The sequence below is a fragment of the Dendrobates tinctorius genome, unplaced genomic scaffold (genome assembly GCF_039654945.1).
Source record: "Dendrobates tinctorius isolate UK_male_01 unplaced genomic scaffold, ASM3965494v1 ptg000293l, whole genome shotgun sequence".
NCBI classification, from domain to species: domain Eukaryota; kingdom Metazoa; phylum Chordata; class Amphibia; order Anura; family Dendrobatidae; genus Dendrobates; species Dendrobates tinctorius.
The window spans coordinates 9,337,868-9,365,197 of NW_027361960.1; the positions used below are offsets into that span (position 1 = coordinate 9,337,868).

The window sequence follows — 27,330 nt, forward strand, 5'->3', positions numbered from 1 at the left end:
TTCATCTGTGAAGAACACAGGGTGCCAGTGGCGAACTGCCAATCCTGGTGTTCTGTGGCAAATGCCAAGCGTCCTGCACGGTGTTGGGTTGTGAGCGCAACCCCCATCTGTGGACGTCTGTTTCTAACTGTTTCGTCATGGAGTCGGTTTCTAACCGTTTATGCAGACACATGCACATTTGTGGTCTGCTGAAGGTCATTTTGCAGGGCTCTGGCAATGCTCCTCCTGTTCTTCCTTGCACAAAGACAATGCTAACTGTTCAAATCAATACATGGGCATGAGAATGCTTTGCGAGTTCCTCAATTCTGTGCGGCTGCACTCGTGCCTATGGCATGAGCAGCTTACACCTCTAGACAGTCACTATCAATGCTGAGGATTATATTGAGGTTTTGGAACACATGCACCCATAAAGATGATGTCTATTTCAGGGGAAGATCTTGGATATTTCAGCAGGACAGTGCTAAACACATACTGCACCCATCACAACAGCATGACTTCACAGAAGAAGAGATCGGGTGATGAACTGGCCGCCTGCAGTCTCGACCTTTCACCATTAAAAAAAAAAAAAACAAAACAAACATTTGGTGCATTATGAAGCAAAGAATCCGTCAACGAAAACCCAAGACTGTTAAGCTAGAGTCCGACATCAGACAAGAATGGGGCAACATACCTCCCCTTAATTGATTTTCTCACTTCCCAAATTGTTGTAAAAAGAAAAGGGGATGTTACACATTGTTAGACGTGACCCTGGCACAAGTTTTTTGAGATGTTGCTATCAATTGATAAATTAGGTTCATTTTTTAACCAGTCAGCTGATACATGCTGCTCAAGCCACATGCACATATGCAGAAGCTTGTCAATAGCTTAGCGAGTGGTTTGAACTAGCCGCCTGGGATCCGCTTGTATGACTAGTCACCCGTACAGCTTGATCCCCGGCGGCTTTCAAAAGTAACATACATGTCTGGATGGATTACTTTTTTTCCATTGTTCTGTGCTTATAAAGTATAAAAACATTTTGTATATTCCACATGAATCTATTGGTGAATGTACTTCATTATTATATTGATATTCTTGTTTCCTTCAGGATTGGCTGGCTGGGAAAACAGGCTAACTATCTCTGATCGAGCACACATTGGTATGTTATCTCTCTTGGAAGTTTGGAAGATCTTCATGTGCTAGAAGTGATGATAAATGCCACAAACAAATATTTGTAGGTCATTCTCTTTCTATTTTGTGCTGACAGTCCCTTTGACTTACCAAACAGTAGCAAATCCTACAGTTGAGAGAGACCATTAGATAACAACCCAGCATAAAAGCTTTATTTTTAAAGAGTGCCCAGTTTAGAAGATTTCTACAATTCGAAATGTAGGTTGCGTTTCAGACTATTGTAAACACTCTACCTTAGTCCAAGACACTACGTCTATCCACCACCCATGTCACTCGACAGGAGGAGGAAATCTTCGTCTGCTGCTGCACACTGTGCATTCCTCTTCCACTCTTCGAGTACGTACCCACGAACAGGAAATGGCAGTGCTTTGGATGCAGCGTATTTTCGCTGTGTACAAAACTCTGTATTCTAATTAGCTGACACAGATGTTAGCCGCAGGAGCCGCTTCCTGCGACCCACTGCTCCGCTGCTGCCTCTTCCCCATCCAAAGGCTTATCGGGTACATCCGGACTATAAGACGCATTCCTCATTTTCCTTCAAATTTGTGGAGGAAAAAAGTGCGTCTATTAGTCCGAAAAATACGGTATACGTGGCTACCTGAAACAAATAGATGACTTTTTATACCAAGTATATGGATTTTCTTGATACCTGGTATGGCTGTTGAACCTGGTCTGCATGGTCGACATCCCCCATCTATTTGTTGTAGTCAATGATGGACACAGGTTTTTGCTTTGTAGCAATGGATCCTATTTCTACAGTGGCCCTTGTGCCATCTGTGTGCATCGAGCTCAGGATAAAAATATCTATCTTATCCTTGAGGGCAAGCAGCTCTACATTGCATACAGCCCCTGACTGGCCCTTTTGGAACTTTTTGATGACCAATGATTGTGGAAACCCCTGACCGTTTTTACAAATGGTCCCATATTGTTATGTTCAACCAGACGTTTAAATAGCGGTATGCTGGTGTAGTAATTGTCAACATACAGATTGTACTCTTTTTGTAAAAAACGAGCTTTCGGTATTACTGGTACAACCGCCCTGTTCAACCCATCTCTTTTCTGCCGTTCTTCCTAGGACCCGTTATGAAGTGCTCATGAGATTTTGGCATTTTATTGGCCATAGTCAATACCTACCCAAAAATACCCCAGAACTATATAAAATCAGACCCATCGTCGAAAACTTGACAGAAAAAGTTCTTAAGGCTCTAAACCCCAACACAAAACATTTCTATTGAGCAGTCCTCGATAAAATTCAAAGGAAGACTGCTCCTCAAGCAATTTTTTCGGTGTAAGAGAGCAAGGTTCAGAATAAAGCTGTATAAAATGTGCGATGATTCAACTGCACACATCAGCTTTTCGCATTTATTGGGGGGAAAGATGGCCAACTAAACCAACCAGAATACACTAATTATCTGGGGACATCTGAAAGAATTGTTTTAGATCAGATAATTTATTTTTTTGTTCTTTTTCAACAAGCCCCGCTCAGAATGGAAGTCGTAAAAAAAAATTCACTTCAGGTACATTAGTTGGCGTTCATAAATTTGACCTAGCATAAATGGGATTGTAGATTCTGGCTGATAAATTGGGATGCAAATAAATTTGTAGGACAATGTATTCTATATCATAAACAAATTAAAATAAGTAATTGGTCCAAAATTTCCTCCTCTACCTTATACCAGGAATGGCATTAAAATCGGGAATGAATGAAGTAGCCGAATCCGAAGCCTCCCATCTGGGAAATGCTACACCAAGAGGCAAAGCCCCTTCGTGAGTTGGCGCACGCCAATGTCCAACACTAGGGACAGTGTCAGTACTGGGCATTGTTCCCTGATTTGGAGACATTTCTCCAGAAGCACTATTTGCCCCTGTAGTTGTACTGGTCCTTGTGTGTGAGGATGGACCAGAATTGCTGCTCATTTCTGAGCTATCACTGTCGCTGCTACTAAAGCCCTCGAAATCCGCATCGCCTTCTGATATTGCACTTTCTTCACTGTCAGAAAATAAAAGGACATATGCCTCCTCTGCACTAGAAAACTGCTGTGCCATTTTTAGTTATATATATATATATATATATATATATATATATATATATATATATATATATATATATATATATATATATAATTTTTTTTTTTTTTTTTTCCAGATCTAACAGAAAACGTAACAGTATTGGTTATTTTAGTACAAAGTTCCTATCAAATTATGCATAATTACCTATACTTATATTTAATAAACTAATCGAAGTGACTGCATTCAAATTATTGGTAAAACAATTGAAAACAAGCCAAACAGTAACTGTAAGCCTAACCCGATTTATCGGATTTTTTTTTTTTTTTTAACCTAACAAGATCAGTGACTGACACAGCTGTTGCCAGCAACATTTGTCAGTTTCTCGTCTAATCTCTCACTGACAGGTGATCAGAGGAGAAACTGCATTTTTGGGCAGATCGCATGAGAAAGTTTGATACAACAAACTTTCCCAGTGATTTGTCTCATTGGCTGGCATGACACTGATGTCATCAGGACCTGAACCAATGAGGTCCGGTGTCACAGCCAGCATTGTGCGCCGGATTCCTCTCGTAATAGGGTAGGCGCGGGTCTCGATCAGCGCAAAACCGTGGACAAATTTGAGTGCTCCACATGGACCTGCTAGCGCCGACATTTATCTACAGTCAGCGGTCGGGAAGCGGTTAAATAATTCCACAACTTTTTCCTTCAAGGTGTAACATTTTCAGTCTTGATGAGTGTATGTTAAATAACTGTTCATTAAGTACTCAACTACACAATCAGATTTAAGCATTTCATTTATTTCTATATTTCTTATGTACGTAACGTTCCTTTTTTTTCTTAAATAGTTTTTGACTTTCACCAAGCTGCTGATGGCATCCAAGAACAGCAGAGGCAAGAACAAGCTGGAAAGAAGTAAGGACCCTATTAACAGTTTATTTCTACAGTATGCTGTATGTGGACGCTCAGTAAAGTGTTGTCTTGTCACACTTATTTTACAAAAGAGGAAAATCTAATTTTACTTGTCAACTTACTGACATATTGTACATCTATATCGGGGTCTCAAACTCTGCTAGGTATATGGGATGCATATAAAAAAAAATTGAATTTGGGGGGGGGGGGCACATTCTTTGAAGAACAAAGTCACATTTTTAGTGATACCATTTTTTTTTTTTATTTTTTTTTTTTAAACATTTTTTGAACATTTCTGCTGTTTTTATTTTATTGCTTTTTAGAGCTTGGGTCGTATGGCTATGGTGATAACTACAATATGAATGCACATTTGTTATGTCCCCATCTTGTAGTTACCATATATACCTGCCACGATTCCACCGCTGCCACCAATATGTCACGGACGGGGGTACGTGACCTTTGGCCACACACGGCTATCACAGGCACAGGGGCCTGATCTTAGTTATCCCACTGCTGGCACCATGTGATAAAAACAGTCTTGCCCTAACAATTTACTGCAGGGGGGTTTATTTTAGTTATGCCACCACTGCCACAATATGTTACAAGCTGTCAGGATTTATGGATATCCCACTTTCCAGTTCCACTTTGGAACATGCAACTCTCCGGCGGCCCCCTTATCCTCAGGTCTGTCAGGGAACTACACCTAGGATAATTAGTCGCCGGACTGGCCGCTCGTTGTGCATTGGCTGTTAGGCCCGCTTGCAATGAGGGAGTTCTAAATGCTTTGGCCACAGCCACACAATCAGCTTATAAAACCCGCTCAGTCACTGCCAGCGCTACCTGCCTAGCCAGAACACACTTCGCTGCCACCAGCTTCATATTCCTCGTATTAATATTTAAAATTTATAGAGGGGTTCGAAGCAAACCCAAATCAGTAGCGTAATTAGCTTATAGGCACATCTAAATTTGTCACAGAGCAAAGAGACTGAACTAATACATTTTATAGTCTATTCCCAAAAGATGGGCAGTGTTTACAGAAGATAAAAAGGTTTTACGATATGAGACAATAAAAGTATGTACAATACGATTGCAAATAAAAGGGATTTAAAAGCAGAGATAACTTGCATATTGCTTAGATCATTTCAGGCAGAACCATGCTGGGGGGAGGAGCCAGATGTCCCAATGCATTTCAGATTGTATTGGCAAGGCATCCCAGGCTAGAATGAGGGATGGGATAGGGAAAAATACCTTATACCTTTGGACTAGTGACCTCACTAAAAGGGGCTGTCTTGTGACGGTCCTCCCCTAGCTCAGGGTTACAGAACTGGTTCCGAAATTTAGAATAACCATATCTCGCAGAGGGTACCTCGTATAGAAACGCACATAGTATTATCTTTTCCAGTTCATCGCTGCCATTCATCCAAAACCAAACTCGAACTAGTTATTTCACACCGTTCAGGGGAAATCCATTTCTCTGGTTCCGTGGGTGCTAGAAATTGGCATCAACCCCTGTGGTGGAGCCTGATCGGAGAACGTCCCAATGTAATTTTCATATTTGTTGTAATCTGGCATCTTTTTATGACCAAATGATTAGATTCTCAGTATTGTCTATGAGAGTAGCTGCACATGGTGGAAGGCACAAGAGGGACCCCCTGCCGTGAGGCGGGAAGCCCTTAACTACTAATTCAGGCTACACTGTGTGTGTGAGCAGAGGGGGAAGGACAAGGGGGGTGAGTGGCTGCAGTCTCGGTTTACAGGCTAACAGTGAGCCAAAACTTGCAGGCAAAGGGAAAAGGAAGGGTGGGATGGTCAAGACCCCATATATACCCCCAATATATATATTTTGGTAGGATGATCCTAGTTTCCTATATATATATATATATATATATATATATATATATATATATATATATATATATATATATATATATATATATATGATGGCCCCACAGCCCGTTTGTATAAAATATAATGAAGTTTATACTCTCCTCATCTTGATTCCTGGCACTGCAGCCTCCGTCTTCTCTTCTGTCCTGCAGAGCAGCGTGAGACTAATGTCATCGCGCTGCCATGTGTGAGCACGCTGAGGTCTCAGAAGCCACGGTCTGCGGCTTATGAGACAGACTAGTGCGCTCGGCCGTGTCTGCAGCCTGCCACGCGGAGACACAGACATGCCACCTGGCGCAGCATGCCTATGTCAGCTCCTTGCCTCTGATTGGCTGGCATAGGTATTGCTGTGTAGAGCGTTTCTGCTCAGCAGTTTCAATTGAATGTGCGTTTAAGGTCACAAAGGGGTCTATAATGCCTGCGGGCTGCATGAAGCAGCTTCAGGGGCCACATGTGACCTGCGGGCCACGTGTTTGACACCCCTGATCTATATGATTTATTAATAGTTAGCGATGTTGGGAGATTTAGAACTTTACTTTTGAATGAAGAACCAGAGTTTTCAATGTACATTTAACCCCTTAACGACCCCCGATACAACTTTTTAACAGCGGTCTTTAAAGGAGTCTTACTTGCGTTAGAAAGCTGCGCTGGCAATTCATGCTGTTGTCAGCTGTCTCTCACAGCTGGCACCCTGCAGTATGTGCCCCGGACCATTTTGAAGCCGATTGGGGTTGATTAACTCTTTTAAATACTGCTAAATCCCACGACAGCGTTATTTAAGTCATCGGACCCCCACGAAGAGAATCATAGACCCCTATGGTTACAATGGTACTCCAAGGTCATGTGATGTTCCCAGGGTATGATGTCATGTGAGACCCAGCTTAGGCCTCTTTCACACTTCCGTTTTTTACAATCAGTCAAAATCCGTCAGGTTTTGAAAAAAACGGATCCGCAATTTTTTTTTGCGGATCCGTTTTTTCCCCATTGACTTCCATTATCGGCGGATTTTTAAGGATTGCCGTCCGTTGCATCCATTTTTGTGAGGATCCGCCACAATGTTGCTGTCCGTTAACATCCTCAAAGATTTCCAAACGGAGCTTGCAACGTTTTTTTGGCCGGCGGATCCTCCAGACACTGATTTAACCCCAAATTCTGTCTGGGTGCCGGACAAAAAAACAAATTCTCTCTCCCTCTCCCTCTCCCTCCCCGGCCAGCGGTTCCTTTAAATTTCCTCATTTTGCGGATCCGTCAAAAAACGGATCCTGTGGCATCCGTTCACATCAGTTAAGAACGGATCCGCTTCTACACCTTTTTGGCGGATTGTAACTGACACAAAAAACTGAAGTGTGAAAGAGGCCTTAGTCAGTGAGAAAATGAAAGTCTCATGCACTGCTGTACACAAGTACTGCAGTGTATGAGACCAGTGATTAAACTGAAAATTAATATATGTCCCACAGTGAAAAAGTGGAAAAACGTACATAAAATATGTGGAAAAAAAAAGAGAATAAAAAAACAAAGTGCACAGAAATTGTTAAAATCCGTTTCACCACACAAAACACAGCGTTTGTGATAAAACCAAAATTAACCAAAAAAGTACACATAATTGTTATCGCTGAATCCAGAATGACCTGCTCTATAAAGCTAGCATGTTTTTTATTCTGTATGACGAACGCCATAAACACACCCAAAATCTGTTTTTCATCATACTAACTGGCCTTAAAAGTGACTAAAAAGCTATCAAAAAGTTGCATGTATAAAAAAAGGAATAAATGAAACCGCTAAACTGACCTGCAAAAAACAATCCCTAGTATCTCATTCTGCAAAAAAATAGTTACAGCTCTCAGAACATGGCGATGCAAAAACAAATGCATTTTTGTAAAATATTGTTCTAAAGTAAAGTTTGATATTTTAGAAATCTTATGGACAGAGCTTGTTTTTTTTCTCCTTCGCCTTAGGCTGACACCAAGTAATACAAAGAAATTAGCTCCTCCTCTGCAGTATACACCCTCATGCTGGCTCCCAGAAAACCAGTTCTTGCTTAGTGTCCGTAGGAGGCACACTGGTCCGGTTTCAGACCAAAAATTCTTTATTTTAATTTTTAATTCTTAAGATTTTTTTACCTGGATGAAGGGGTGACGGATCCTTTCAAGGCTCCGATCTCCCCGAACCAGCAACAGGAGAGCATGTGGAGTGTCGCCTCCATGTACTCTCTCCTGCAACGTGGGATGCCATGCCTGGGCTGAATTTTAGGGGTGACTGATCCCTTAAAGGTCACTGATTTCCCCCGCATCATCAACAGATGAGCACATGGAGTGTCTCCTCCATGTATCCTCTTCTGCAGCCAGGCCTAATGCCGGACAACTAGCCCTGTCCACCCGGGGGCTTGAACTCCGTGGATGTACAGAGGCACCTCCTTTTTGGCGTCCGAGCAGCCCCCACTGCATCACCACTGTTTAGCGGATGATACAAGGAGGCGGACGGTCCCTCTCCACCTCCCTGCTATATCGATGGTGGATTGAGGGTTCCCCCACTTTAACCATGCACCGTCCAAGTGACAGCAGCGATAACCAGGTTTATCGTGACCTGCGGGATACAGCTGCGTATTCTGCCACCCGCCAGCTTCTCTGGGTAAGTGCCGGGCTGGAGGGCTCTGAGCAGATGGTTCGGGGCAGCGCTGGTACCGTGGATCGCATTTCGGAGGGTCTCCTCTTGCACCCACATGTACCCTGATCAGCGCCGGCCGATACCAAAAATTTAGTCCCCGGTCTCAGCCCTGTATAGGCCGCAATCCGGAGGCTCCGCCCACGCTATGTTGCGCTTTGGCGGCTCCGCCCACAAATCTTGCACTTCTCGTCCAGGATGAGAAGCGCCCTGATAACCTCTGCGACCATATTTTGGGAGTCCTGTCTATACAGAAAATATCCGAAAGTGACACCATTCTAAAAACTGCACCTCTCAAGATGCTCAAAACCAAATTCAAGAAGTTTATTAACCCTTCAGGTGCGTCACAGGAATTTTTGAAATGTGTGGGGGGGGAATAAACATTTAACTTTTCACGAAAAATTTACTTTAGATCCATTTTTTTATTTTTTATTTTTACGAGGGTAACCGGAAAATATGGATCCCAAAATTTGTTCCATTTCTTCTGAGCATGCCGATACCACATATGTGGGGGGAAAACCACTGTTTGAGCGCTCTACAGAGCTCATAAGGGAAGGAGCACCATTTGATTTTTTTGAACGCACAATTTGCTGGATCAATTAGCGGGAGTCGTGTTGTGTTTGCAGAGCCCCTGATGTGCTTAAACAGTGGAACCCCTCCTCCCCTCCAAGTGACACCATTTTGGAAACTAGAACCCTCAGGGAGCGGATCTAGATGTGTGTTGAGCACATTGAACCCTTTACTTCACAGAAGTTTATAGCATTGAGCCATGAAAATTAAAAAATATCACATTTTCCCCACAAAAAATGTTTTTTAGTCCCAAATTTTGCATTTCATAAAGGTAACAGGAGAAATTGCACCATACATTTTGTTGTGCAATTTCTCCTGCTATCCCAAATGTTGGGAAATGCTACTTTTGAGGCACAGTGCAAAACTCAAAACTGAAGAGGCGCCATATTGGAGTTGAGATTTTGCTGGAATGGTTTGATGGTGCCATTTCACATTGGCAGAGCCCCCGAGGTGCCAGAATAATAGAATCCCCCCACATGTGAGCTCATTTTACAAACTACACTCCCCAATGAATTCATCTAGGGGTGCAGTGATCATATTGACACCACATGTGCCTCATAGAATTTTATACCATTGAGCGTTGAAGAAAGAATAAAATACATTTTTGCCACTAAAATGTTGTTTTAGATCCAAGTGTTTAATTTTTCCAAGGGTCAATAGGATATTTTTTTTTTTTTTGCAACAAACTGAGGTATGTTTTTTCCTGAGTGCGCCAGTACCCTACAAATCAGGAAATATTTTTCAGGAACAGTACAAAGCTCAGAAGGGAAAGAGCCATAATATAGATTTTACTGTTATGGTTTGCGGGTGCTGTGGAGACACAGCATTATATCTTAATTAACCAGACGACTATTTTTAACAAGCCAGGAAGAGTAGACTGTTATCTATATGTTGATTTTTGAATGTATGTGTTTATTTCTGGTAGGTCAAGAAAACAGACTTTTGCTTGTTTAAGCCTGAAATATTGACTTGTAAATTGACCTTTGATGTAACATTGTGCTCTTATCCTTGATGACTAGTGATATTTACTGATATGCTAATTACGCATTGTATAGGCCAGATAGTTTGTTGGCATTACAAACAGAGGAGGAAAATCTATGCGACTAGATTACATAATCATACAATGTGACTTGGTGGTCACCATTCTTCCCCTTATTTGTGATACTGGATTGAATGACACTTGTTAAACATAAAAAAGGTGATATACCTCTCAGAGCATGAGACAGACTGACTCAGCCAATACATCAAAACAGGACCAGAGACATGACAGCAGCCAATAAATCATGACTCCATCACGAGAGTCACAGACTTTTATTCTACAGGATGCCAACTTAGGGGACCTTGGACCCAGCTGGAAGAATACAGATTTGCTCCATGGACCATCACTGAACTATGGATTCGTTTTGGATTCATTTGGAGAAACCAGGTTGGGACCATCCGGTCACCTGGCACCTATGAATATGTTCTGATAAGCCAGGTTGTGACCCTCCAGTCAACTGGTCTTTATACCTGAAGGGACTGTCATCTTCCTACTCTTGTCGTTACCTCCTCTCTGTGCGTGCCACAGGTGGGGTAGTCAACCCTGGAAGCTCTGAAATCACTTCTGCTCTTATCCCGGCGAGTCAGTGAAAGGGTGTGACTCTGTAATGTGCACCAGCTTGGGGTATTTTGCTGGGACAGTTCTATGTGTGATCTGTCTGTTTCTTGTTCAGTAAAGTATTACCACACTGTTTTACCCTCAAGCTGTGTTGTCTCAGCAGCGTTAAGCCCACGTTAAAAGGAGATCGGGCGTTTGGTGGGATGATGCCTGTTAAATGTACAGGTATCGTCTTTCAATGTGTCGACACTGGGAGAGCCCCTGAGTTGCCAGAACAGCGGAATCCCCCATAAATGACCCTATTTTGCAATCTACAAGGCTCACCAAATTCATCTAGGGTTGCAATGATTATATTGACGCCACAAGTGTGTCACAGAATTTTATACCATTGGGCAGTGAAGAAAAACTAACTACATTTTTTACCACCAAAATTTTGTTTTAGCCCCAGATTTTACATTTTCACACAAGTGGGTAAAAATGACACCAAAATTTGTCCCACAATTTCTACTTAACGTGGCTATACCCCATATGTGGCTGTACAGTACTGCTTAGCCATATGGTGAGACTCTGGAGGGACAGAGCGCTATTTTCCTGCTGGAATGCAGATTTTCCTAGAATAGTTTGCGGATTCCATATAGATAGCCGCTAATTTAGTAGAGCAAAATCCCCCCTCAAGTGACCCCATTTTGAAAATTATACCTCTTGGGGAATTTATCTACATATGTAGTGACTATTTTGACTTCATGGGTGTTTTCCAGAAACAAGTAGTAGAGGATGTTGCCTAGTTAAAATTGCAAACTGCCGTTGTAGTGACCAGTACATTGTAGTGACCAGTACGTTATGCACCAGTAAATTAGGCGGGCTCTTATCACTAAAGAAATGCCAAACATGAACGCTGTATGTGGTTTAGGTACACTGTGGGGCTCAGAAGGGAGGGGGGCATTTGGATTTGAGAGCAAAGAAATTACTGAATTTCTTTTGAGGGGCAAGGAGCCATTTTGCTTTTCCAGAGCCTTTGTGCTACCAGTAACATGGAAGTCCCCTATATTTCCATTGACAGATGATGACCCTGAGTGGGGACTTGCTTTGTTTGTGGATTGAGTTGAAGCTTTTATTAAAAACATTTTACATAACTTTTAGGATCACAATTATCCGGCGCTCTACGCTGAGCCCTTGGTTTCCATCTAAATCTCTGCGTGACGTGACTCGGATGAAACCCCCGAGGGATTCATTCACTATAATGAGGCAGCAGAGTTACTCTGGCCTCTGTTCTGTAGTGTCCTTCTTTTCAAAGGTGCACAAAACTGTGGCTGACAGCACTTTTATGCAATCCTAAAAAGACTGACACTGCCGGATCACAGGTCCCATGGCGTCCACAGTGCCTCCATCTGCTTCATAGGGAATCTTCCTTCGGAGTTTCCGTGTGAATCGCGTATTTCAGAGATTTATAGGGAAGCCCTGATGTAGGTGCTCAGCGCAGCTAACAGGATAAATGTGCGCCCCAAGCCTTACTGTGATCTTTGGTAGGCAGAATGAACAAAACAGCAGGTGAAGAATTGTCTTGATATGGTTTGATATGGCGACTTTATTCTTCGGATCTGTGTGATTACAGTGATACAAGATTTATATTGTGTTTTTATTTGTTTGGATGCTGTTGCACACTAAACGCTTATTGCAAAACTAGTTTTTGCATCACGATATTTTGAGTTATAATTTTTCCATATTTTGCCCCCTAGAGTCATGTGAGGGCTTGTTTTTTGCGGGACGAGTTGACTTTTTTTTTTTTTTTATTGGTACCAGTTTTCAGGCACGTGGCATTTTTTTGATCGCTTTCTATTCTGATGTTTCCGAGGAAAAAATGAACCGAAATCAGCAAGTTAGGATTTTTTTTTTTTTTCTCGTTCTGCGTCTGGTCAAATTGATAAGCCAGCTTTATTCTTCAGGTCAGTACGATTACAGCGATACCACATTTGTCGTTTTTTGTGTTTTGGCACTTTTACACAATAAAAACTATTTTATGGAAAAAAATTATTTTTGCGTCACTTTATTCTGAGAGCTGTAAGTTTTTATTTTTCCACTGAAAGAGTTGTATGATGGCTTGTTTTTTTGCGGGATATGATGACGTTTACCGCTGTATCATGTTTATTTATTTATTTGTTTCTTTGATAGCATTTTATTCCACTTTTTGTTCGGCGGTGTGATGATAAAGCATTTTTTCTGCCTTGTTGTTTTGTTTTTTTTTATGATCACTTAAAGTGGGTTAACTAGTGGGACAGTTTTATAGAGCAGGTTGTTACGGATGCGACGATGCCAAATGTGTACTTTTATTTATATTTTTTTTTATCTTAGCAGTCATTTTTGCTGTCACAACAGAAATGTAATAATTGGCTATCAAAACAATGTTTCCACCCCAAAGTGATTATCCATTAAAATGTTGGCTAAGAGCATAAAGAAAGAAACACATGCCCTCATGCAACTCCATCAACCAAAATGTAAACTCTTATGAGTCTCAGAAAATGGCAAGACAAAAATTGTGTGTGTGTGTGTGTATATATATATATATATATATATATATATATATATATATATATATATATATATATATATAATATATGTATATATATATATAATTTTTTTTTTTTTTTAAACCTCCTAGTGACCACCAATACATCTTTTTACTGACCTGCGATATAAGGGAATGGTATACCCCGACAGGTGACAATCTAGCAGCTGTAGACTGTACACTACAGCTGACAACTTGCTGTATAAGCTACGATCAGTGTTAGCACCGATTTATGGGCGTTTAACCTCTTAAATGCTGCTGTCAATAGTGACTACGGCATCTAGATGGTTAACAGTGTGAGGGTTTCTCTTTAACCCCATCGGCACCCTGAGATCTTGATTGTGTGATCCTCATGTTTGCGAAGGCAATTCATAGCCAAATAATGGTCTTAAAGTCTTCCAGCTATAGCGGCCTGTTCAGAAGTTCTCAAAATTTAGGTTGTAAAAAATAAACTTTTGCATTAATTCCTGAAAATTTTGATTAAGGGGTGTAGATTTTAAAATTCTCACTTTTGGGGGGTTTCCAATATATAATACAAAAGACCCCCAAAGTCACTTTCCCACCACTGGGAAAACTATAAGGCTAGTTTCACACTTGCGTTAGGAGGCGCAGCACACAGCCGCTGCTAAGCTCCGCCCCTGCCGCGCCCCCTCCGGTCAGCTTCTCCTACGGGCGCATGACGCTGCATGCGACCTGAGTCCCCTATATTTAGCGTTGGGTACGCAGGCCGTGCACTGGTATGCTTTTGCCGGCGCATGCGCCGACATGCGCCAAAAGCACCGTGTTGCATTTTGGTGTGCTCGGCACAGCGCCAAAAGGGCGCATGCGTCGGCAAAAGCATACCAGCGCACGGCCTGCATACCCAATGCTAAATTTTGGGGTCACCCAGACAATTGTATTTTCCATGAAAACTCATACTTTTATTAATCAAATGAGTTGCCAAATGAATTTAAAGTCTAGTCCAGACATTGACCAGGTTCGAAAAAAAGATTTTTATTTGAAATAATTTTCTCCTTCAAACTTTGCTTTCGTCAAAGAATGCTCCCTTTGCAGCATTTACAGCATTGCAGACCTTTGGCACTCCAGCAGTTAATTTGCTGAGGCAATCTCTAGAAATTTCACCCCATGCTTACAGAAGCCCCTCCCACAATTTGGCTTGGCTTGATGGGCACTTTTACCTTACGGTCAATCTGCTCCCACAACAGCTCAATGGGGTTGAGATCTGGTGACTGCGCTGGCCACTCCATTACAGATAGAATACCCAGCTGCCTGCTTCTTCCCTAAATAGTTATTGCATAATTTGGAGGTGTGCTTTGGGTCATTGTCCTGTTGTAGGATGAAATTGGCTCCAATCAAGTGCTGTCCACAGGGTATGGAATGGCAAAATTGCGTGATGGTCTTCCTTATTCAAAATCCCTTTTACCTTGTACAAATCTCCCAGCACCAAAGCAATCCCAGACCATCACATTACCTCCACCATGCTTGACATATGGCGTCAGGCACTCTTTCAGCATCTTTTCAGTTCTGCGTCTCACAAATGTTCTTCTGTGATCCAAACACCTCAAACTTGGATTCGTCTGTCCAGAATACTTTTTTCCAATCCTCCTCTGTCCAATGTCTGTGTTCTTTTGCTCATATTAATATTTTCCTTTTGTTAGCCAGTCTGAGATATGACTTTTTCTTTGCCACTCTGCCCTGAAGGCCAGCATCCCGGAGTCACCTCTTCACTGTAGACGTTGACACTGGCGTTTTGCGTGTACTATTTAATAAAGCTGCCAGTTCAGGACCTGTGAGGATTTTTCAAACTACAGACTCTAATGTACATGTCTTGTTGCTCAGTTGTGCAGCAGGGCCTCCCACTTCTTTCTACTCTGGTTAGAGCCTGTTTTGCTCTACTCTGAAGGGAGTAATACACACCATTGTAAGAAATCTTCAGTTTCTTGGCAATTTCTCGCATGGAATAGCCTTCATTTCTAAGAACAAGACTAGAATATCGAGTTTCAAATGAAAGTTCTTTTTTTCTGGCCATTTTGAGAGTTTAACGGAACCAACAAATGTAATGCTCCAGATTCTCAACTAGCGCAAAGGAAGGTCGGGTTTATAGGTTCTCTAATCAGCCAAACTGTTTTCAGCTTTGCTAACATACTTGCACAAGGGTTTTCAAGGGTATTCTAACCATCTATTAGCCTTCTTACACAGTTAGAAAACACAAAGTACCATAAGAACACTGGAGTGATGGTTGTTGGAAATGGGCCTCTATACACCTATGAAGATATTGCATTACAAACCAGACATTTGCAGCTAGAATAGTCATTTATCACATTAACAATGTATAGAGTGTATTTCTGAATCATTTAATGTTAGCTTCATTGGAAAAACTGTACTTTTCTTTCAAAAATAAGGAAAATGCTAAGTGACTGTAAAATTTTCCACGGTAGTGTACGTGGACAGAAAAATAAAACACAGCTGGGAAGAGGGGGAGGGAAAAATCAGTGTTAGGCTATGTGCCCACGCTAGCGTTTTTAAACGCTCAGGAAACTGATCCCCCTTCCCAGAAAACGCGCGTCTTTTTTCCATGCAATTCTTGCGCGGTTTTTGCAAAAAAGCAACGCGTTTTTTGACGCGCGTTTTCTGGGAACATTGGGGAAGGCTAAAAACGCTCAGCAATGCGGAAATTAATGAGCATGCTGCGTTTTAGCCGCTAAGCGATTCCTGAGCGGTTAAAAACGCATGCATTGGCACAAAAAGCCAAAAAAGCATGCAAATTAATTTGAAGCATCTTTTAAGCGTTTCTGCAGCGTCTGAGCCGGCATAAACACTGCGGAAACACTTAAAAAAACTGCAACGTGGGCGCACAGCCTTAAACCTCTTAAATGAGTAAAAGAACAGAGGGATTTTTAGTTGTGCAGGTTTACTGTTCCCTGCGCACAAGAGGTGGCAGATTGCCTTGGCGAGGAGTACTGCACTTCTCTCTGAAGTTGGTTGGATACGGCCAGTTCCAGTTTGTCTGCATTCCTCCAATGCTGCAAAGGCAAAGCTTCCTCTGTTTGCAGTATGGGGGAGCACGCAATTTTTTCTATGTTAATTTTTTTCTATGTTAGGAGCACGCAATTCAGGTTAAGCGATGAACCAGGAGACTGGGAAGTGGAGCGCTCCTGAAGAGGGAATAACCCTTTACTACATGTGGCAGGTTTAGGTAATGGTGTTCATTCAAAAGTCTGATGAACCTATGTGCAGATTTACTAATTGCAAGCACAGTGAATTGTGCCTGTTTTGGTGTATTCTGTTCCCATGTAGTTTACCAACCTTAAATTGCAGGTTTTCTGTGCAGTTTCTGCTCCCAAAATCTTGACTTTGCCTGCTGCTCATTTATATTTCGGTTCACAGCTTCACACAATGAAGATTTCTGCTCCAGTCTGGCAAACTGCTTTACGGCTTTACTTTATACTGGACGTTGTTTTGCCAGCAATATTAGTTAGCTGTGGTCTATATTATAGCACTCAGCTGGAAGCGGGAGCTGCTTGGTGATGTGAAGAGTCTTACTAGGAATAGCAGTGCCCTGCTTTCATGTCAGTGTCTGTTTCCAGCTGGCTTTGTATGCATTTAGACTATTATATTCAGTTGCATCTTTCTTCTTGTGATTAGCTGTCTAAGGCTGGTTTCACATTTGCGTTACAGGCCGCAGCGCCGGCCTGCGCACGGCCGCCGCTAAGCCCCGCCCCCTGCTGCGCCTCCGGTGGTAGCTCCGCCTCCGGGCGCATGACGCTGCATGCGTCATGCATCCCCTATCTTTATCACTGAGGACGCAGGCCGTGCGCAGTATGCGTTTGGCGGCGCCTGCATCCTTTTGACGGTGCGCCGAGCGCAACCAAATTGCAACAGGTTGCGTTTGGCGCTGGTCGGCGCACCGTCAAAAGGAAGCAGGCGCCGCCAAACGCATACTGCGCACGGCCTGCGTCCTAAGTGATAAAGATAGGTGATGCATGCAGCGTCATGCGCTCTGAGGCGGAGCTACCGCCGGGGGGGCTTAGCGGCGGCCGTGCGCAGGCCGGCGCTGCGGCCTGTAACGCAAATGTGAAACCGGCCTAACACACAGGAATGGCAATATTCTTGACTATGCTTACTTCTAGACAGGAACTGGATCTTAAGGGGAACGTTAAAGTTGTCCACTACTTGAACAACTTCTTCTCATACTCAAATTTTCTTTGCCTCAATAACATAAGGCTTATACTCCACTTCCATGCCGGGCCGTTCCTGCGGTGTTGGCACTCTCTCCCCTGGGTTCTCGTGCGATTTTGTGACGTGATGCCAGTGCCTAATTAGTGCTGATGTCACTGCCTCCGCCTTCGGATGTTTTGAGCATGAAGAGGAAGTCCGGGGAACATCTGTAACCCGAACTTCCTCTACATGTTCGAAACATCCGAATGCAGAGACTTGGGCACCAGTCACTTGTCACAACACTGCGCGACTGTTTACACTGCAGAACCGGCAAGGGAGGAGAGTGTAAGCTTTATTATGTTATCGGGGCCAAACCTTTTGATCAAGAGAGGGTTGTATTTAATGGAGTTGTCAGATGCAGAATAATTTGCTAATTGGGATGGGTGTATTTTCTAAGAAAGGGAAAAAAAAACTGCCAACTCTCCTAGCAGAAGCCTGTGGATCTAGTTCAGGTCACTCTAGCGGTCTGGCTGGTTCTGAAAGGGATGTCTGCGCTGTTCAGAAGATACAGGGCTGCTGAAGTCTGTGATTGGCTGCAGCAGGCCAGTTGACTAAAACTCATTACAGGATGGTTCTCTGATACGCATTTGACTCCTGCAGCTAATTAAGAAATGCGTGTCTTCAGAGAACCATCCGATGAGGCAGTGTTCTAGTCACCTGACTTCAGTAGCGCTCCATTACTTCTGAACAGAGCAGTCATCCCTTCCTAAGCTGGTGTAGACCCTCTGGAGCAGCCTGGGCTGGATCCACATGACTACTAATAGGTAAGTATGCCTCATATACAGCGGGGGAAATAAGTAAATATATTTCTAAATGTGCCATTGACATGAAATTCCCACAGATGTCAATAACAACCCATCCAATCCACACAGACAACAAAATCAAACCATAGATGTCCATAAATTGATTGTTTAATAGTGAGAAATAACAAAGGGAAAAAGTTTTGAACACTTGAAGAGGTGTAAAAAGCCATGGAAAGTTGAGGCAACAGCTGAAATCTGAGTAATTAGAAAGCAATCGTGCCATTTAGTGAAATATATCATCTGGTGGCCTATAAAAGGGTGTCTCATTACTAAGGTGTCACACAAGAAACTTCTCATGGTGGACAAAACGAGTAAGCTGTCTCAAGACCTTTGCAACCTCTTAATTATTGCAAAACATACTGATTGCATTGGCTACAGAAGAATTTCTAAACTACTCAAGGTTCCAGTGAGCACTGTTGGGGCCATAATCCAGAAGTGGAAAGAACTTGATTTCACCATTAACCGACCACACTCAGGTGCTCCGCTCAAGATTTCAGACAGAGAAGGGAAAAGAATAGTGATGAGCGAGTATAATCGTTGCTTGGGTTTTCCTGAGCATGCTCGAGTGTTTTCCGAGTATTTTGGCTTGCTTGGAGATTTAGTTTGTGTCAACGCAGCTGCATGATTTGTGACTGCTAGACAGCCTGAATACATGTGGGGATTCCCCAACAAACAGGCAATCCTCACATGTATTCAGGCTGTACAATAGCTGCAAATTATGCAGCTGCGTTGACACAAACTAAATCTCCGAGCACACCAAAATACTCGGAGGACACCTGAGCCATGAGTATACTCACTCATCACTTGAAAAGAATTATCAGATGAGTTGTCCAAAAGCCACTGACCACGTGTGGAGAGCTACGGAAAGACCTAGAGTCAGCAGGTACAGTTGTTTCAAAGAAAACAAAGAGTAATGCACACATTCATAGAATAGTAGAGTTGGAAGGGACCTCCTGGGCCATCTGGTCCAACCCCCTGCTCAAAGCAGGATTCGTTAAATCATCACAGACAGATGTCTGTCCAGCCTCTGTTTGAAGACTTCTATTGAAGGAGCACTCACCACCTCTCGTGGCAGCCTGTTTCACTCATTGATCACTCTAACTGTCAAAAAGTTTTTTTTCTCATATCTAATGTTTCTCCTCCCATTCAATTTCATCCCATTGCTTCTAGTCTTTCCTTGTGCAAATGAGAATAAAGATGATCCTTCTACAATATGACAGCCCTTGAGATATTTGTAGACAGCTATTAAGTCTCCTCTCAGTCTTCTCTTCTGCAAGCTAAACATTCCCAAATCCTGCAACCTTTCCTCATAAGATAGAGTTTGCAGACCGGTCACCATTCTGGTCGCTCTTTTCTGAACTTGCTCCACTTTGTTGATGTCTTTTTTAAAATGTGGTGCCCAAAACTGGACACCGTATTCCAGATGAGGTCTGACCAAAGAGGAGTTGAGGGCAATAATGACTTCACGTGATCTAGACTGTATGCTTCTGTTAATACATCCTAGAATTGCATTTGCCTTTTTTGCTGCTGCATCACACTGTTGACTCATATTCAGTCTGTGATCTATTAGTATACCCAAGTCTTTTTCACATGTGCTGTTGCTTAGCCCTATTCCTCCCATTCTGTATATGCTTTTTTCTTTTTTATTGCCCAGATGTAGTAGTTTACATTTTTCCCTGTTAAAAACCATTCTGTTAGTTGCTGCCCACTGCTCCAGTTTATTTATATCTTTTTGAATCCCCTCCCTCTCTTCTCTAGTATTAGCTATCCCTCCAAGCTTTGTGTCATCAGCAAATTTAATCAATTTACCCTCAATTCCTTCATCTAAATCGTTGATTAAAGATGTTGAACAATACAGGGCCCAGGACAGAGCCCTGTGGTACCCCCACTTGAAACATTCTTCCAACTGGATGTGCAGCCATTTACGACCACTCTTTGGGTCCGATCACTAAGCCAATCTCTATGACCTGTATGCACACTCACCACTCTTAAGAAAAAAACATGTTCAACCTCATTTTATAGTTTGCTGAGGAACAATTACACAACCCTCTGAAATACTGGCAAATTATACTCCAATGAGACCAAAATTGAACTCTTTGCATGCGGTAATACACACCATGATTGGAGGCCAAAAGGCTCCCCCCCCCCCCCCCCAAAAAAAAAACAAAACAAAAAAAAAACCATACAAGCAGTGACGTTTGGACGTGGGACTATCATGAAGTGGGGTTGTTTTTCAGCATACGGATAGAATGGACAAATGTACTGAGACATTCTAGATAAATATCTGCTGCCATCTACCAAGATGATGCAGATGAAACAAGTGTTTACATTTCAGCAAGATTCCAAACATACACGCAAGAAAGCTGTCAATTGGCTGGATTATTTTAGCAGCTTTGGTTTCAGAGAACGAAGAAAAAAATAACCTCGCCTGAATCCAATAGAAAATTTATGGAAGGAACTAAAGCTCATTGTTTTTAGAAGGAACCCACAGATCCTTCAGGATTTGAAGTGTTTGTGTGGATGAATGGTCCAAAATCGCACCTGAGCAATGCACGCAACTAGTTTCTCCGTACAGGAGGTGTCTTGAAGCTGTCACCACCAACAAAGGCTTTTATACAAAGTATTGCATTTCAGTAAGTGTGTTCAATACTTGTTCTTTGTATCATTTCTCAATATTAAACAACTTAATTTATGGACATCATCTGTGGTTTGATTTTTTTTTTTTTTTGTTGTTGCCTGCGTGTATTGGATGGGTTGTCTTGTCACCGACATCTGGTGAGAGTTTCAGGTCAATAGCACATTTAGAAATGTTTGTATTTCAAAAATTGGGCGTGTAGTCAATACTTATTGTATGTATATATTATATATAATTTTTGTTTTACGCTGGAACATTCCTTTTTATTCCATCTTGGAGTATGTGAAAGTCCTGCCTGTGTAATTAAGGGGAACCTGTCACCAGTTTTTTAGTATCCCAAATAATGCCACCACCTTTTTCTGCTTTTGTTATGCATTTCACAAATGATTTGTCAGAGACACCGCACTGAACTTGCTCACTGAGCCAGTGCGCGTGCCCCGAGTAAGCGAAAGCGTGCTCAAAGATACCTGTGGAGCGGGCAGCAACCGAATAAATGCGTACTTCAGAGCTGCAGGGCCTGAAGCACGTGACTGCTAGAGGCGTGGCTTAAACTCCACAGAGCTAGGAGCTGCAAGACAATTCCTAGCAGAGTAACTGTGAGACAAAGTTACCAAGGGGCATAGACAGGGAGAATAGTCAGGACGTAGCCAATGAGTCACACACAGAGATGGCTGCAAGGTACCAGAGGGGTGAGCAGAGAGTGGTCAGGTCACAGGCAATGAGTCATACACAGATACCTGCAAGGTACAAGAGGGGCGAGCAGAGAGTAATCAGGTCACAGGCAATGGGTCATACACAGATAATAACGCAGTACAAAATCAACAGGCAAACTCACAACGGGAAACAGAATTGGGTCAGAACCATATAAACAAGCTATAGCAATAAACAGGCACACGGGGGTCAGCACACTAGACCAAAGGCAAAAGTATAACTGGCAGGGATTTGAGCTACCCAGAGGTTTATGAAGCTCTCCCAGAACCAGAAAGAGGCCGCAATCATTAACCCCAAGTGTGCAGGTCAAAACCTGCACAGAGCTCCAGACATTAACCCCCGGTGTGCAGCTCAAAAACCTGCATTGGGATCATGACAGTACCCCCCTCTCAACGGGGGGCCTCTGGACCCCCAGGCCTCCCCGGGTACTTGGCATGGAACGCCCGAACCAGGCGATCCGCATGTACCGAATGAGCAGGGACCCATGAGCGCTCTTCTGGTCCATATCCCTTCCAGTGGACCAGGTACTGCAAAGAGCGGCGCACCCGCCGAGAGTCCACAATATGTCCGACCTCATACTCCAATTGACCCTCCACCAGCACTGGAGGAACAACAGTCTCAGAGTTCTCTTTGACAGATCCTGCTGGTTTCACCAGAGACTTATGGAACACATTAGATATTTTTAAGGAGGCGGGGAGACGCAACCTATATGCCACAGGGTTGACTATCTCCATAATCTCGTACGGACCAATGAACTTTGGTCCCAACTTAACTGATGGTACCTTCAAGTTGATGTTACGCGTGGAGAGCCAAACCTTCTCTCCCACCTGAAACATGTCTCCCGAGGCTCTTTTTGTCCGCAAAATATTTGTATCTCCCCTGGGCCCGAGAGATATTATGCCGGACTTCAGCCCAGAGGTTTTTTAACCGTTGAACAGACCCCTCTGCTCCTGGACAACCGGAATCCACCCGAGAAAACTCCCCAAAATGCGGATTAAAGCCATAGTTAATCAGGAATGGGGACATGTTGGTGGACTGACTCACCCGGTTGTTAAAAGCAAATTCAGCCAACGGTAACGCATCACACCAATCCTCCTGTCTGGCGGAGGTCAGACACCTGAGCATTTGTTCCAGGGATTGGTGCGTTCCGTCTGACCATTGCTCTCCGGGTGATATGCCGACGAGAAGGAGAGTGAGATGCCCAATTTCATACAGAACTCCCTCCAAAATTTGGCCACAAACTGCACACCTCTGTCAGACACAACATTCAGGGGTACCCCATGCAATCGGACCACATGCTGCACAAACAACCTTGACAATGTTTCTGCTGAAGGTAATGTTGCCAAGGGAATGAAATGGGCCTGTTTAGAAAACCTGTCCACCACCACCCAGATCACGGTATTGCCCCTGGAAGGTGGAAGACCGGTAATAAAATCCATGGAAAGATGAGTCCATGGCCTATCAGGAACCGGTAAAGGCATGAGTTCCCCGGCCGGTCGGTTATGCAAGCTTTTGGAACGGGCACACATGCCACAAGCAGAAACAAATTCCTTGACATCGGCCCTTAATGAAGGCCACCAAAAACCCCTGGTTACTGCCTCTCTAGTGGCCGTGATACCTGGATGAGCACTCAGCCTAGAATCATGAAACTCCTGCAGAAGTCTAGGCCGCAATGAATCTGAAACAAACAGTTTTTCGCTTGGCCTGGTTGCCGGAGCTAGGGCCTGAGCCCTTAGGATTTCTTGTTCCAACTCAGTTGAGACCCCTGCCACTACCACCCCTGGGGGAAAAATGGAGGACGGCGGCTCAGGGGGAGACACTGGATCAAAACTTCTGGACAGGGCATCCGCTTTAACATTTTTGGATCCTGGTCGAAAAGTAATGGTGAACTGAAATCGTGAAAAAAAAAAAAAAAAAAAAGTGACCAACGGGCCTGTCTAGGAGTAAGCCTCTTAGCAGATTCAAGGTATGCCAAATTTTTGTGATCCGTGACAACCGTGATAGGGTGAGCCGCCCCTTCCAAAAAGTGCCTCCATTCCTCAAATGCCAGCTTGACCGCAAGAATCATAGAATCGTAGAGTTGGAAGGGACCTCCTGGGCCATCTGGTCCAACCCCCTGCTCAAAGCAGGATTCGCTAAATCATCCCAGTCAGATGTCTGTCCAGCCTCTGTTTGAAGACTTCCATTGAAGAAGTTCTCTATTGCCTACATCATAGTTTTTCTCAGCTGAAGAGAACTTCTTGGAGAAGAAGGCACAGGGTTTGAGATTGGTAAGGGTGGCCGGACCCTGGGACAGCACAGCCCCCACCCCCACTTCAGAAGCATCCACCTCCACAATGAATGGTTTGGACGGGTCAGGTTGCACCAACACCAGGGCAGACACAAAACATTTCTTAATTGCTGAGAAGGATTCCTTAGCGCGTACAGACCAATTTTTTACATCAGCTCCCTTCTGGGTAAGATCCGTGAGTGGTTTAACCACTTGTGAGAAACCTTTAATGAATCTCCGGTAATAGTTCGCAAATCCTAAGAAGCGCTGGAGCCCCTTGAGATCTCGAGGCTGAACCCAGTCAGCGATCGCCAGCACCTTCTTAGGATCCATACGAAACCCCTCACAGAACACAATCAACCCCAAAAAAGACAACTCCTGTACAAAAAACGAACATTTTTCCAGTTTGGCAAACAATTGGTTCTCCCTGAGTTTCTGGAGAACAGTCTTTAGATGTTGCAAGTGAGATTGACTGTCCGGGGAATACACCAAAATATCATCCAAATAAATAATAACAAAACGGCCTATCAGATCAGAAAACACAACATTGATGAAATTTTGGAAAATAGCGGGTGCATTAGTTAACCCAAATGGCATTACCAGGTTCTCGAAGAGTCCCTCTGATGTGAGGAATGCCGTTTTCCACTCGTCCCCTTCCCGAACCCTTATCAGATTGTAGGCCCCCCGCAGATCCAACTTGGAGAACCATTGGGCCCCAGCTAACTGGTTACATAAGTCTGGGATGAGGGGAAGTGGGTAAGAGTTCCTAACCGTTATCTTGTTCAGTTCCCGAAAGTCGAGGCACGGCCGCAAACCACCATCTTTTTTCTTCACAAAGAAGAACCCTGCTGCCACAGGTGACACAGAAGGCCTGATATGCCCTTTGCGGAGACTCTCAGCTATGTACTCCTTCATGGCTTGGCGCTCAGGCCCAGACAAATTGAACAATCGAGCCTTAGGTAACTTGGCTCCGGGTACTAAATCAATGGCACAATCATAGGGTCTATGTGGTGGCAGCGCCTCAGCCTCACTTTCGGAAAAAACGTCTTTGAAATCTTTCAGGTACTCCGGAATACCTTCCAGATCGACAGACGACAGACACTGATTTAACAGCGTTAACAAGATGTCCCCGGTTACCACATTTACTATTGCATCCCCATTGAGTGATTTCCCCTGTAACCCAATCAATGGTAGGATTATGGCGTTGAAGCCAAGGCATCCCCAGTACCAGTCCTGCAGGCAAGTTATCTACAACCAGACAACTTAGTTTCTCCACATGAGTGGAACCCACTTTTAGAGAAAAAAGTTCAGACCTGCAACAGATACCGTCTTGGGTAAGAGGAGATGAGTCAATTGCCACAAGTTTAACAGGATCGTGAAGCCTGACTGTCCCTATCTTATTAAGAGTCATAACCTTGGTATCAATCAGGTTCACAGCCGAACCGCAGTCAATAAAAGCAGTAGTCTGAACAGGACCATAACCAAGTTCCAGTTCCACCTGCAGCACCATTTTTGCACATGAGGAAATTTGTACCTGAAGGTCTGGGTAGCCTCCTCGATTACTACCCAGACCTAGTCGTTTCCCGGCATCTTGGAGGATGACGGACAGGAGGGGCAGTCCTTCTTCCAATGTCCAGATTTCCCACAATAGAAGCACAACTGCTTTTCCCGGTGGCGTCTTCTTTCCTTTCCCTCACAGGGGACAGCGTTCACCTCCATAGCAATAGGAAGAGTCTGGGTCTCATCTCCACTGAAGAATAAGGGCGTTTCCCATTGCATAATGCCTCTAGCCCGCAGCCTGCGATCCATGCGAACCGCTTGGACCATGGCATCCTCCAGGGAGTCAGGCGGAGGATGAAGTGCCAAAGCATCCTTCAGACGTTCACACAGGCCTCTGTGGAACAGCCCCCGCAGGGCGGCGTCACTCCAGGAAATTTCCGCTGCCCAACGTCTGAATTCAGTACAGAACCATTCGGCCGAGTGCTCCCCCTGACAGACACTCATCACTTTGTCCTCAGCCAACCGCACTCTATCAGGCTCATCATAAATAAGCCCTAAGGCTTCAAAAAATGCATCCACAGACATTCTCTCAGGGGCAGAAGAGGAAAGCGAGAATGCCCAGGCTTGTGGGGACCCCCTAAGCAGGGACATCACCACCCCCACCCTCTGTTTCTCATCCCCAGAGGAGCGGGGTCTCAAAGAAAAAAAAAAAAGCTTACAGCCCTCCTTAAATGCCCTGAAATCATCCTTGTTACCAGAAAATATATCTGGCAATTTAACCGGGGATTCAGGTGGGACTAAAATGACATCTCTATTCCCAACCTGCTGGAAGCCAGCGGAAAGTACCCCCTGAACGGAGTCCTCAACGCGCCGTTGGGACTGGGCCAGAGCTTGGTGTTCCAAACTAAGCTTCTGCAGTGACTGAGTCAAGCTTCTCACCTGCTCAGATAAAGCACACATTGGGTCCATGCTGCAGAAGTGAGGAGAGAAAAAAAAATTGTAGGCCAGTTATAATGTCAGAGACACCGCACTGAACTTGCTCACTGAGCCAGTGCGCGTGACCCGAGTAAGCGAAAGCATGCTCAAAGATACCTGTGGAGCGGGCAGCAACCGAATAGATGCGTACTTCAGAGCTGCAGGGCCTGAAGCACGTGACTGCTAGAGGCATGGCCTAAACTCCACAGAGCTAGGAGCTGCAAGACAATTCCTAGCAGAGTAACTGCGAGACAAAGTTACCAAGGGGCATAGACAGGGAGAATAGTCAGGACGTAGCCAATGAGTCACACACAGAGATGGCTGCAAGGTACCAGAGGGGTGAGCAGAGAGTGGTCAGGTCACAGGCAATGAGTCATACACAGATAGCTGCAAGGTACAAGAGGGGCGAGCAGAGAGTAGTCAGGTCACAGGCAATGAGTCATACACAGATGATAACGCAGTACAAAATCAACAGGCAAACTCACAACGGGAAACAGAATCGGGTCAGAACCATATAAACAAGATATAGCAACAAACAGGCATATGGGGGTCAGCACACTAGACCAAAGGCAAAAGTATAACTGGCAGGGATTGAAGCTACCCAGAGGTTTATGAAGCTCTCCCAGAACCAGAAAGAGGCCACAATCATTAACCCCAAGTGTGCCGGTCAAAACCTGCACAGAGCTCCAGACATTAACCCCCGGTGTGCAGCTCAAAAACCTGCATTGGGATCATGACATGATTGCCTCCTGACTTCTCCTGTATACCTCAAAAAGATCTTTTGATATGGTCCCATGCTGTTTTTAAATGAGGCTAGTCCTGATTCATTTGTGAAATGTATCACGACAGAAAAAG

General features: G+C 43.8%; 1 protein-coding gene across 6 annotated transcripts in view; it reads left to right on the plus strand.

Moving 5' to 3' along the window:
* LOC141072894 (adenylosuccinate synthetase isozyme 2) overlaps positions 1 to 27,330 on the plus strand; it is a 172,357-nt gene that overhangs the window by 43,304 nt on the left and 101,723 nt on the right. For all 6 annotated transcript variants that reach the window (XM_073560108.1, XM_073560109.1, XM_073560107.1 and 3 more), the window contains 2 exons: positions 1,085 to 1,135; positions 4,023 to 4,089. In XM_073560108.1, coding sequence (XP_073416209.1) covers positions 1,085 to 1,135; positions 4,023 to 4,089 — 118 coding nt within the window. The remainder of the gene's footprint in view (positions 1 to 1,084; positions 1,136 to 4,022; positions 4,090 to 27,330) is intronic.